Source organism: Rhineura floridana, chromosome 1, assembly GCF_030035675.1.
Source record: "Rhineura floridana isolate rRhiFlo1 chromosome 1, rRhiFlo1.hap2, whole genome shotgun sequence".
In the NCBI taxonomy this organism is placed as follows: Eukaryota; Metazoa; Chordata; class Lepidosauria; order Squamata; family Rhineuridae; genus Rhineura; species Rhineura floridana.
This window is the reverse complement of record NC_084480.1, coordinates 120,118,768-120,131,659: the sequence shown is the minus strand read 5'-3', so window position 1 is coordinate 120,131,659 and position 12,892 is coordinate 120,118,768. Positions and strand designations below refer to the sequence as shown.

General features: G+C 39.4%; 1 protein-coding gene across 11 annotated transcripts in view; it reads right to left on the bottom strand.

The window, feature by feature from the left end:
* ADAMTSL1 (ADAMTS like 1) overlaps positions 1-12,892 on the bottom strand; it is an 815,531-nt gene that overhangs the window by 206,245 nt on the left and 596,394 nt on the right. For 8 of the 11 annotated variants that reach the window (XR_009763308.1, XM_061630623.1, XM_061630637.1 and 5 more), the window contains 2 exons: positions 7,027-7,101; positions 2,653-2,810 (listed from right to left, as the gene is read on the bottom strand). Coding sequence is in view for 8 of the 11 variants with exons in the window: in XM_061630623.1 (XP_061486607.1) it covers positions 2,653-2,810; positions 7,027-7,101 (233 nt within the window). In the remaining 3 variants the exon portion in view is untranslated. Of the gene's footprint in view, positions 1-2,652; positions 2,811-3,009; positions 3,091-7,026; positions 7,102-12,892 lie in introns of those variants that run through there. The other 3 variants (XM_061630679.1, XM_061630662.1, XM_061630666.1) reach the window with 3 other exon arrangements.

Genomic DNA, 12,892 nt, shown 5'->3' with positions numbered 1-12,892 from the left:
CTTGATATATGCCTGGGCTCCTCCATGCCACAGTCACCTCCCCATTATCACTTTCTGGGCTCCAAGAGTGATGGTGGTGGTGAATTCAGACAGAAGCCACTATTAGAAGGTAGAGGGCTCACCTTGCAGGAGAATGCCACCTTTCACCAAGCTCTGCTCCTGAAGATGAATTCCATATCCTCACGAGATTATGGCCTCCACTAGTATACAGTGCCAGATTTGTTGTTGTTAGAATTAGAATTTATTACCTGTCCTTCATCCAAAGGTTCCAGGGTGGGTTACAACACTTTTTATGCACAACCTAAGTAAACTACAGGTTAGGGCCTCAGCTTATGAGGGGCCTCTAAATGAAAAAACCTACTAAATTTCGACATTGGACAACAATGCTACAAGAAAAGCTGTCTGCACTAAGCCTTACATACATAGAAAGTGATGAACTTGGTAGCTTGTCATTTGATGACATAATCAATGACTTTGCTTTCAAACACCCACAAAAGTCACATGCGGAACACATACAGTGCATGTTGTATTTCCTCTTCCATTTAGTAAGGTATTTTTATTTAAAGGTCTGTCATATACTAACAGGCTTTTTGTAGGATATATGTTTAGTTAGATTGTTACGGCTCATCTGCACTGTGCTTTAGTGTGTTTGATGCTACTCACATCCCCTTTTAATTTGCATGGTTCACATACGTTACTGGCAAACAGAAACTATCACGCAGTTTTCCCCCTGTAAATCTGTACTAACCCAATCCTCTGATAATCCGAAAAGGAAAGGAAAAAACATCTTCACTCCGTATCTCTAGTGCATGCAGATGCTTTGCTCCGATGCTTTTAGGTGGGTATGTCAATCATTCCCCTCTCCATGCCCACTCCCTCCACAAACGGTGCCTTATTTTTCTTTTCCCCCTAACTTGTGCTCAAAGATTTGTATTTCAGCTGTATTGTACCAGTGAAAATACAAATAATTGCAGGTTGTTTTTTTTTAAATGAAACTAACTGGTAGAACAAACTGAGCATGCTCAGTTGTCAAGTAACCAGAGTGAGTGGAAATGTTAAATTAGAGGGCGTGGTCATTAGGAAACTGCATGATTGATCATTCTCCTAGTGTGAATAGAAAATACCAAGTTTGCAACTGGCATTGAGCCCTTACTGTGGATGGTGTAAACAGAAACAGAGGTAAAAAAACAGCATCTTTAGTGTGAAGTAATGCTCCCATGTGGATAAGCCCTTTGTTTTTAGATGCATCCTCACCTATGTACTGGTATATATTTTTATTTATTTATTTGACTTCATCCCGCCTTCCCTCTAGCAGGAGCCCAGGGCGGCAACTACTTTATTAATAAAACTTTATTAATCTGTTTTCATCATCCTTTCTCTTAGAATAATACACTTTTTTTGGTAATGCAATGGGGCCTCTTCAACTTGACATAGCTTAGGGCCTCAGCCTGTCTAGCAGTGCAGTCCTAACTATAGACAGCTGGCATAAGTATGCTGTTGGAATTTACCCCTATTCCAAACTCCATTTGACATAAACCACCCTTTTTGCCAGCTACATTCCGTCAGGTTGCTAGGTCACATGACTGAGTTAAAAGGGGTTTGGAATAGGTGTAAATCTCTCATTGCCCTGTCCCACCCCACCACTCCCCTTTTTTTGGATTTATGCCAGCCTAAATTATGCTGGCTTAAGTTCCACTGACTGAGACCAAGCTGAGCTGGGGTGAGGGATTTATGCCAGCATAGCCCCAGCTGGGAGAGCCCAAGATCAGCAGAATTCAAGCCCTCTCATCCCAGCAGATCTTGGCTTCAAATTGTGCTGTTAATCCAAGCCTGGCGGTATATTAGGAAGGGTGGTTCTGGCTGGTCAAATGCAAGAAGCCTCAGTTGTTATCTGGCTAATGCTGCAGCAACACTGATCCTGCTAAGGTTGTTCTGTGCCTTACCTACAGCTGTCCTAGACCCTTACTCCAGTACCAGGTTTTCCTCCTAGCTGAACAGCTCCCTGCTGGCTCATTTCCCCAGGCTTGACAGCTTCTGTACTGGTGGGAGCAAGGAACATAACCAGGTACACAGGGCATCACTTTAGTTTTTCATTCCAGTGTAATAAGCATTTTGGACCACCAGCAAAGTAGCCACTCTTCAGGGCTCTGCTCCATAACACATATAATATCATTAAGAAACAACCAGTGTGTTGTGAGCTGTCAGTAATTTTAACATAAATGGAAGTCATCACACAACAGACATGTTCTTCCCATGGGGCCATTCTAAAGGATCGGCTAGATAGCAGTTTTCTTCACAGCTGGTTTAGTGTGTAACACAAAACTGGAAGTGGGTGGAAAGCTAGAACAAAAAGGATTGGTCAAGTAGCAAGAGAATTTTGTGTGGCTGATGCTGTTATGGGCAGTGTTGTTTGCACTGATCCAGACCGTGGTGCAGCTCCCATGTAGCTTGTGGGAGTCTGGTATCCTAAATCATTTTACATTCAAAAATCTCCACCTTGAAGCCCTCTTGGATAATTACAGTACCTTGGGAGTGCCACCTCAGAGTGTACCTAGCATAATGGAAGCTCAAATATGGCAAGCTATACTGCCCATTGCTTAATTCTATCACTTTTCTTCAAAAGAACAGCATTGCTTAGTCCAAGTGTCTCACCTTGATGGTGAAGTCTGCAGTGAGAGGGCCAGACATCCTCAGTATCTCTTTGTCTGGAAACTTCTGGAAGTCCACAGTAGAATTGTCCACAAGGAACGAACCAGTGGCACTGAGACCATGTTCACCTTTCACACCTTGAAGAGTCTTGGTTTCTAAATCTAACAAACACAAATGCATTAAGAATAGAATACAGTAATTTCAACAGCTCACAGACAGGAAGCAAGCAAGCAAAACAATAAATATTGAGAATGTCAAAGCACCCTTCAAAACTATAATAAATTATAGCGGGATGTGTTTTTACTAGGAGAGATAGATTTTCCTTCAGCTAAATTAGAATGAGCCAACCATTTAACTTACCTTCATTAATGTGCACGCTTGAGAACAGCTCTGTTACGGCCTGCACTTGATCTTGTTCAACTTCATTCCACTTTATTTTGTTCTCATCTCTTCTTCTACCTAGTTATCTATTGTGGGAGCCAGAACTATTCCCTCTTAGAGGTAGGATGGTGCAGTCTCTTTTGCTTGTTGAGAAAGGAAGGGATAGGATTCCTAGGGGAAGCTGTACTCCTTCCTGACTTCTTTCAGAATGAGATATCTAAGTTTATATGAAGACTTTTTCCAGAGCTAGCCAAGGAGAATAGAGAACTCCAGTCAAAAGTTCTACAAGCTGGGCAAGATGAACTCTGGTTTAATAATGCATTTTTCACAGTGATTCAAAATTCCCTTCTACATTTCATACAACACACAATTCTGCACTAGTCAGTCCAATAAATTACCCGATTGGTTCACCAACATCACTCCTTTCTTGGACTTAGGTTCAGTTGCTAGAATCAGCATGCTTTGAGAACACGGAAGTGCATAGCATAGGAAGAAGAAAATAGAAAGAAAAAGGAGGAATAAAAGAATAGTGGCTAGGATAGTCATGGATAGAAGCACACAAGAGATGTGTGGACAATATTCCTTAGGGAACAAAATAGTTAGGACTGCACCTGTATCCCCACCATAAAAATTACAGAGTATTTAATCCATGATGCTATGAGATAAGAACATGGCAAGCTATGGTGCAGTTTAGGAAACATGATCTGTTAAATGAAAACTGCCTTCGGTGTCAATCAGCTAGGCTTGTTAGGCAATTTCTCTCGGTGTTTTCACATTGCAAAAACTGACTAGACTTAGCATAATGAATCACTGATTTCTTGCTAGGGGAACACATTTATTACAAACACAAGACAAGATCATGATCTTGTGGGAAGGTTACTCCAGAATGAAATTGACCATCTGCCTACTACCTAGGAGTCATCTTGGTCCTCACCTTTTTTGCCTTTTTTTTTTCAGAACACACTTTGAATAAGCTCATCCAAGTTACTGCCTTACATGTGGCTGATTTGTCTCTATGCTACAACTCTTTGCGATGCACAATATTTATATCTCAGCTGTGCTTGTGAAAGCATGCTTGTGTGTACATATTTTGCTGTTTGCTCTTTCATTTCATATTTGCACATTCATTTCTCTCAACACCCCTAAATATCCATATAAGGCTAGGACGGATTAATATTATATCTTTGTGCCAAACACCAACAAATTAACTATTAACCTGGCTCTGTGTTTGAAATTCACCAAGATCTAGTTCACATATTACAATATTAAAGTCGTTTTGCATCTAACCAGAATTTAATTAATATGGTAAATTTCTGCCATAGGCTTGTAGAGTCCCCAAAATTGTTATTGTCTCCTGCAATTCTAAGGAGAAATGGACAGAATTTTCATGGCCACAATGAATTCAGTTAACAATGAATTCTTCCCTTCTGCTTTCAATATCCCAGCTTCCAACATCCCTTCCCAGGGGCATATTCACTTTTAATTACGGGGGGGAAATCATGTGCAAAATTATTATTATTATTATTATTATTATTATATTTATTAGTCGCCCATCTGGCTGGTTGACCAGCCACTCTGGGCGATGTACAAGATAAAATACATTGAACATTAAAAATTAAAATTTAAGAACCCAACAGTAAAACTTAACCCATTCCAAAGGCCTGCACAAAGATGTTCACAGCAGGTCAAGAGGACATATAACTATTGTTATACCACAGTGTCACTGACAATAAACTAAGGTGGATCTAGTTGTTACTTTCACCATGAGGACCAATATTTCATGGTGAATTTTCCACCTTCTGACCATATCATGAAACACAACTCACTATGTTAAGTCAGGACCATAATGCACTGAGTTTCCTGGCAATAATAATTAATGGGGGGTATGTGTGGTGACTGCATGACTCGTGTAATGACTTCTGCTTCATAATATAGCTGGGATGCAAGAAATTTACCTTGTGGCTGATCCCAGGGGTCAAAGTAATGTAGAAACCTAACCACCTCACATAGATGAGTTCCCATCCGAACAAGAAAGATGGAATTTGCTCAGCCTCTTTCACTTATAACCAGTGATTTCACTATAAAGCCTCTTTATCCTGGCCTCTTTATAACCTAATTTTATGGAAAGCAGAGCTCAAAGTAATAATGTTGTCTAGTCTGACAAACAGGACACATGGAAAGAGAAGGGAAGACAACAAACCATGTATAGGAAGAAAAGGAATAGTCACAGGAGGTCAGGCTAGGAATACCTGGTCACTTATTTCTCAAGAATATAACTTAGAAGAAAATGCTTTTATATATCCTCCCCTCCCCTTTTGCTCATTTATAACCTTCAATTTTCTGGCCATTATTCACGACTCCTTAAAAAATTAATGTGTACCTACTGTGGCCTTTCAGTACAAACACAGTCCACAGTGATGCTCAAATATGATTTTACAATAACATGTAAAACTTTGCATAGATATCCTGTGCTTTTGTATTTTTGCTGTTGCTAGTTTTTACTCTCTCTGTATGGTCCAGCAGTACTCTTTCACTCTAAAAAATTGATGCACAATGTAGTCATGGCCTAAATAGTTATACTATAGTATTTTTCATTATGTTTGCAGAAAGAACTCAGAAGCCTATATTTTCCTCACATTTAATGCTTCCTTTGGGAAAAGGAGATGCGTGAAGTTCAGAGTGCACTGCCATTCAAGACCCTTGGGATGATTTGAACCTTACTTAAACAGATTGAACTCATTTCTGCTGGGCATGGCAAAGCCAAGCAAGGCAATGAGGAGGACAGTAAACAAACCTTAACCACTTACCTGATCTCCATGCACTGGGGTGAGTGGGGCAAGGAATTAGAATAACAGCTTGTCATAAATACAGTCAATGTTCTTTGTGCTGTTTTCAAGTAGCACAAAAAACACCATACTATAGGCTTAGAGCAAGGGGTTGTCCCTTTAAATTTCAGTATCCTCCCATCATGAATCTCCCTTTCTTTGGAGATGGGATGCAACCCATGTTTCAACCCACCATATCATCCAAGTGCACCAACTCCATTATGATATATTTTGAACTCTTATATTCCACCTCTATATTTTCTCATCTAATTCAATCTATATGTCCATTATCTTCAGATAAAGATATGGCTGCTGCTGATTTTGGCTCCCTCATTTGAAGTCAGGCAAAGACACCAACTGGAGGCACAACCAACCAGGATCTCCTTAGAATTTCCGCCTTGTGTATTTGCTGCCAGCCAGTTCTGATATCTACAAGACCTCAGGAGTCTCCAGTGTTTCTGTGCCTCTCATGTGCCACCTGCACTAATCCATAATCTCTGCACCTTTGTCTTGGACACCGGTGTGCTTTCTTTGGTCAACACCCTTGACAGCACAATCCAGTAGAAAATGTGTGTGTGTCCTGTGTATTTGTTCCAAGACACAGAAACACAAAGACTAACATATGAGCAAGAACATGTGTTAAACTCATGAGTAGTGTGATGGTTCAGCTCAGCAGCAGGGAAGCCTTTACTGTATACTCATCAGCCAGTGAAATCTTTTCTACAGAAGCCTTTGACAACAAGTGAGCCAGGAAATTAGAGTGAGGCAGAAAGAGTTTTGTTCATAGGTTAAATTATAGCTTCGTATAATTGTGCAGCTTCTTACTGATATATTCTTGGGATTGGCATTTGAGGATAGGGCTTTGACTCCCACGTTTGAAAAAGATGCCATCGAATTTTTTTGTAAATAAAACTCCACAGCATATTATCAGTGTTCCATTATTATTATTATTATTATTATTATTATTATTATTATTATTATTATTATTATTATTATTATTGCGTTTACTGCCAAATAGGCTTCTAAGTAGCTTGCCAAGTATAAACAACCAAGATACACAAAGCATTAAAATACAGAAATATCCATAATTAGAATACACAATAAAACAGTACCACTAAAACAACATGGTAATTAAAATCAGGATACTATAATAAGGTGTACTTTTACTCACATAAATGAGCAGGACCTTTGAGCACTAAGCGAACATGCCGACTTCCATAGGGAATAACAACCACGGTATCATCCGCTGGATGGGAGGAGAGAGACAAAAACCACACATGATCAACAGGCAAAAGAAGCTCCCGATTTCCAAATAAGCAGTGAAAACAGTTCTTCATGGGAAAATTGCAAGCCAAGTTTTTGGCCACCTAAAAAGAAAAAACACTGAAACCCAATGACCCCTGAAGAAAAACTAAATGTGAAACAATCTTGCTCTACCATCTCAGAGGCGTTGTGTGCTGCACTGCTAGCCAAATGCCCTTGTTTTGAAGGGAAAGCTATAATTTTAATTACACTGGGTTGCTTTGTAAAATAAACACTCATTGCCCTTACAAATCAGTAGCAACAGCTGCTCCTGAGGATATTAGGCTACAAACCAGCTGTTTACTGCCTTTCTGCAAGGCTCCTCAGAAATTTGCTGAGCATCTGTAATGTCATGGAACAGTCACCAACATTTTAATTGCAGAAGGAGAACGGCCAGCAATATTTTGTTGACAAATGAAACAATGAGACCTTGCAGGCTTTCCATAAGCATTGGGTTGGCCACAGTGAGAACGGGCTAGATGGGCCATTGGCATGATCCAGCAGGCTGTTCTTATGTTAACTTTATCTTCTTTGAAAAAGGTTATTTTTGTTCTTCTTGTTGGGATCAGGGAGACGGGGTTTGATGATTGATGGTAGTAGGAAAGAATGATGGGGAAGCCTCACACGGTATCTACGGATGGTACAGGCACACAGCAGTAGATATGACTGTAAAGCTCAGTACACATGGGGCCAAAGAAGAAAGAAGGAAAGAGTAGGAAATAAAATATATGTTCTAGAGCGTTACAGTGCGCTCCAGAATATCCTGGGGTTTCAAAGACATGCAAAGGCAGCAGGAACTGTTGATCAGTATTGAAGTGGAAAACAACCTCCCAGTACTTATACCAATCCAATGGCTTCATGTTGTCTACTGACTGCAGAGGACACAGTAGTACATCCCCCTACCCTGTTGAATCTAAGACGGTTTTGAGCTATGATGACAAACAAAATCTAAGGTAGGTTACTGAGGTAGAGCACTATGAGATTAGAAGCTCAAATACTAGAGTCTCTAACAGTGTGATATTCATGTAAAATCAATAAATGCTCTCACTCTTTAAGAAACTATAGTATTGAAAACAAAACTGCCAATATTGTAATGCCTTTATACAAATACCTATGATTCAACCACACTTGCAATACAGTGTATCATTCAAAAGAAATAATGCAGAGCTGGTGCAGGAAAAGGACAACCAAAATGACCAGGGGGCTGGGACAAATCCCCTATGAGGGAAAGTTACAACGTTTGGGGCTTTTTAGTTTAGTGCAAAAAAAAAAAAAGGTTAACAGTGGGGGTAAATGAAATTATGCATGGTGTGGAGAAAGTAATATTAGAATCTGGGGTCATTCAGTGAAGATGAATATTGGGGTATTTGGAACAGACAAGTACTTCACAAGCATAAACTATGGAGTTTACTACCATAGGATGTGATAATGGCCAGCAACTTAGATGGTTTTTAAAAAGGACTGAACAAATTTATGGACAAATTTATGTAGGATAAATGGCTTCTAGTCTTGGTGGCTGTACCTGCAGGATCAGAGGAAGCTTGTCTCTGAATACCAATTGCTAGGGAACAACAGTGGAGAGGGCTGTTGCATGCATGTCATGCTTGTGGGCTACCCATAAGCATCTCGCTGGCTACTGTAGACCAGATAAATCTTTGATCTGATCCTCGTCTCTGTTCTTATTGTTATGGGTTAGGGATGTATGAAAGTAGCTCACTTTGTTCCAATATTCACTCACACTTTCACCTGGTATTTTCCATTCCTCTGCAGTGGGTTTATTTTGTATGACTCTTTCTGCAATTTCATAGAAATGTATGTTTTTGTTTTACAAATATCATTGCACACAACAGACATGCATATCTCAGTGAACAACATACTTACAAATCAATCATCTTCCCTATGAGCTTTCTTTCCAAGTTAATGAAATATCAGTGGGATAGTCCTGTTAGTCTCATGCAGAAACACCAACAAAGAGTCTTGTAACATTTTAAATACAAAGTTAATGAAGTGGCAATGGCTCATCACAAAGCCACCTATGGCTGCAGTTCTAACCATGTCTACTCAGAATTAAAAGGTGCTTAGTTCCAGGTAAGAGGGGTTAGAATTGCAGCCTGTCTCACTAGCTTGATTCCACAATGCAATATAAACTTGTAATCCTGCCTCATTTTTTTCACTCAGGCATCATTTAGCTCCCTGTTGATATTTTGCTGTTTGTATGAATCAGTGTAATACCACTTAACCACATAGGTCCTTATATGTAATTAAAATTTCAGAATGCCTATTTTATACAGAATATGGTTGGATTGTCACCTTGTAGTGGTGAGTGGGCTTACATGTTCCAATGAACCCTATGAGTGATGCCGTTGGGAGTCATGTACTCCCAGCAGGGTCACCCATGGCGGTAAGGTCAAGGGAGAGGAACCAGACAAAGAATGATCAGGCATAGGATAACAATGTGTATGTTACAATGGTTGTGAAGGTGGATGAAGGCTGCAGCAGATAAAGGACTTCCAATTGTCGTGGTACCTATACCATTGGATCAAAGCCTTTTTTCTGTCAAGATTATGTGTTGATTGTCGTGCGCCGATCTCCCCACATAAAACAAATTCACACACAGGCATCTTTCATAACAAAAGTCCTATGGCAATCAGCGAATGACGATGGGGGCAGGACTGTGAAATCCAGAAGCCCCTAGTGATGAACTGGTACATCAGCAGTGGATACAGATTCAGACTGATCCTTTGTTAAAGACTTTATTTTGGAAGACAATCTTACTTGGTCATGAGTGATTGCCAAGAAGAAGAAGAAGGTTGTGTGTGTGTGTATGCTGAAACATTACATTCAAGCCAATTTATTTTTTAAATGGCTTTTAAAAGAAAGAATTTAAAACAGATTTAAGGGGTGGGAAAATGATCAAAAATGAGCTGTCAAATCCATTTGGTTCTCCCTACTTTGACAAAGAGCCTCAGACTTTGAGAAACACAGATAAAATCCACAGGTAACAAAAGAAATCACTTCTTTCTTTGTGAAAAGAACCATAATGAATGATGCATTCCACTGGTTTTTAAAACTAACAGTAGGAAGCAGATCAAAGCTGCAGTCCTAACCCCACTTAATTGGGAGTAAGCCCCAATGAATTCAATGGGGACAGAGTAAGCCCTATTGAATTCAGTGGAAATAATTCTGGATGGATGTGTTTAGTATTGCAGTCTTATTGCATATGGGTTTCCTCTACCAAAGAACAACTTTACATGAAGTAAAAAAAAAACTACAGAAAAAAGAAAAGCAATGAGGCATCTGCCAGGACAGTGGCAATTACACATCAATGAATATGTAAATAATGTACATTGCAAAGTAATTTATGTTATCTATTTATGTATAATGAGCATGTTTAAAAAAATCCTTCTGTTGAAGAGAACTAACTTGAAAAGCATTCACAGAAAAAGGCCATGGTGTGATGAGGGTTGAATTGACAGAGAGAAGCAAATGCACATGACAGTCCATTTTCAATGGATCTCTCCACCATCCCTGCTCATGATATACTTTCACTACAGAGGTGCATAATGACTAAAACTTCATAACAGAAATGGCACAGGAAAGCAGAGAGACTTTCTAGAAGACACTTCCTTGAACTTAGTCATTGTGAACTAGTGGACAGATAGAGAGCTGCCTTGGACAAGTAAGTGCCATATTCAAGTCCATCCTCCATTGTGGGCTCACATCTCAGTATTTGACAAATCGCTATCTTTTGGCTTCAATTTCTATTTTGTAATAGTACTGACATCCCAGAGTTGCAGGTGGCATCAAATCAATAACGACTGTAAACTCTTTACAGGTTTAAGAAGTGCTCTATAAATGATGAAATGCTTCTGTTCAGTGGCCCACTCTGAAACATCCAGGAAAACCAGAATCTTAATTTTAATTTTCAAAAAAACATTCAACTCATTTAGGCACTAGCTAGGACAAATAACGTCTCCCTTGTAGCTGACAGCTGTAGGCAGATAAAACAACATTAATATACATGGTGGATGCCAGCTCACTTTTATTTTAATTAGAGACACTCATACTCTGGAACATTATCACAGCTAGGGATGGGAAAGAAATCTGATTAAGTTCACATTTAAATATATCAAATTTGCACCTTCCAAAACAATATGAGAATTGAAACACAGCCATCCTTTGAAATCCACCCTTATCCAAATTTTGCAATGAAGTTCTCCAACCAAATAATGTTTACAAAAATGCATATATTAAGGGAAGGGTGCATAAAAATGAACACAGTCAAGAAAATAACATACAACAATGCATAATAGGGGAAACTGCTTGCAAACAAGAGGAATATTAGTTAAAACTGCATACAAAATATGGTTAGGAGAAATTTGCACTAAAATCACAGATTGCTGCAGAAATGTGGAGGACTGAATTTCAGATTGGAAAATGAGAAAGTGAAAACCGAAATTGACAGAGCTTTTCATCCCTAATCACAGCCCCAGAAACTGACAGATAAAGTATTTTAAAGCTTTTATTATTATTATTCTTAGAAAGTATATTTAACTGTTTCAAAAATTAGGACGTGTCAGTGAACTCTTGGAGTACAAAAACAGGTTAATAAAAGTTAATGCAATTGGAGCACTGAAAATAGAAAGTCTATGTTTATTCACAGGTCATCTGAAGTGCAAGCAACAGCAGGCTTTCTATGTTAGCTTTTTTTTTTTTTAAGATCCAGTAAGCTCCACACAACTACAAGGGGTGTCTGTTCTTCTCCTTACTCCCTTGTGAAAATAGGTTCGATGTCCACACTGTGCAAATTCTTCTCTAGCCTCCTTTTGACTTGAAATGCTCAGCTCCACCAAAGCCAGCGGCAGAGTTACGACGCCCCTTTCAAAGCCAAGTTGCTGAAGCCACAAAGCAGTGCTCAGTCCACAGAGTCATGTCATTGTCTAGACTTTTCTAAGGCTTAGCATTAGCAATCTAGCCACTTGGTGATTTGCTTTTCATTCATCTTGGCTCAACCAAGCTGGACAATAAATACTTAAATAAAATTGTACCACAAAATTGTACTCTTTCAGCCTTGTGATGCTTGGGAATATACCCTGCAAAGGAGAGAACCATTTTCACTTGTGATTCGTTGGAATATCAGTAGAGAAAAATTACTTGTGACTTGAGGCAACACAGTTTGGGATCACTAGCGAAAATCCATTTAGTCTTGACAGAAAGCCAAGGTTAGAGAAAATGTCAGCAAAGCTGCCCTTCTATCAGCACATGCCAGTGTGTTTATGTGAGAGAGGGCCAGATAAGAGCCGGCCATGTGTGTGCATGTGCAAGCTGAGAAGGGTAAAGAAGTGAAGACAGGAATTTTCTTTGATCTAATCATGGTAGCCACTCAGAGATTTTATTCAATTATATCTGACGATTCAAATCATGTTTGATCCTACAGAGTCCTATACGTGTTATGTCAGAAGGGTATTACTGTATGTAATAGCACTTGCCTTTAGAATTTCAGTCTAAATCCACAATTTTCCCAAAATTTAGGCTGCAAACCTTTGCACACTTACCTGGACATTACCCCCACTGAATTGTCCCTTTGGCTACTTCTGAGAAAGTATGCACGGGATTACACTTAGTGAATCAAAGTCTCTAGACTCTAAAAGCACCACAGTATCGAATCTGTACTCAAAACTGCTATGCAGTGGAGTCCTAAAATCCCACACATTCATGGCTCTGGTGCCTCCTGC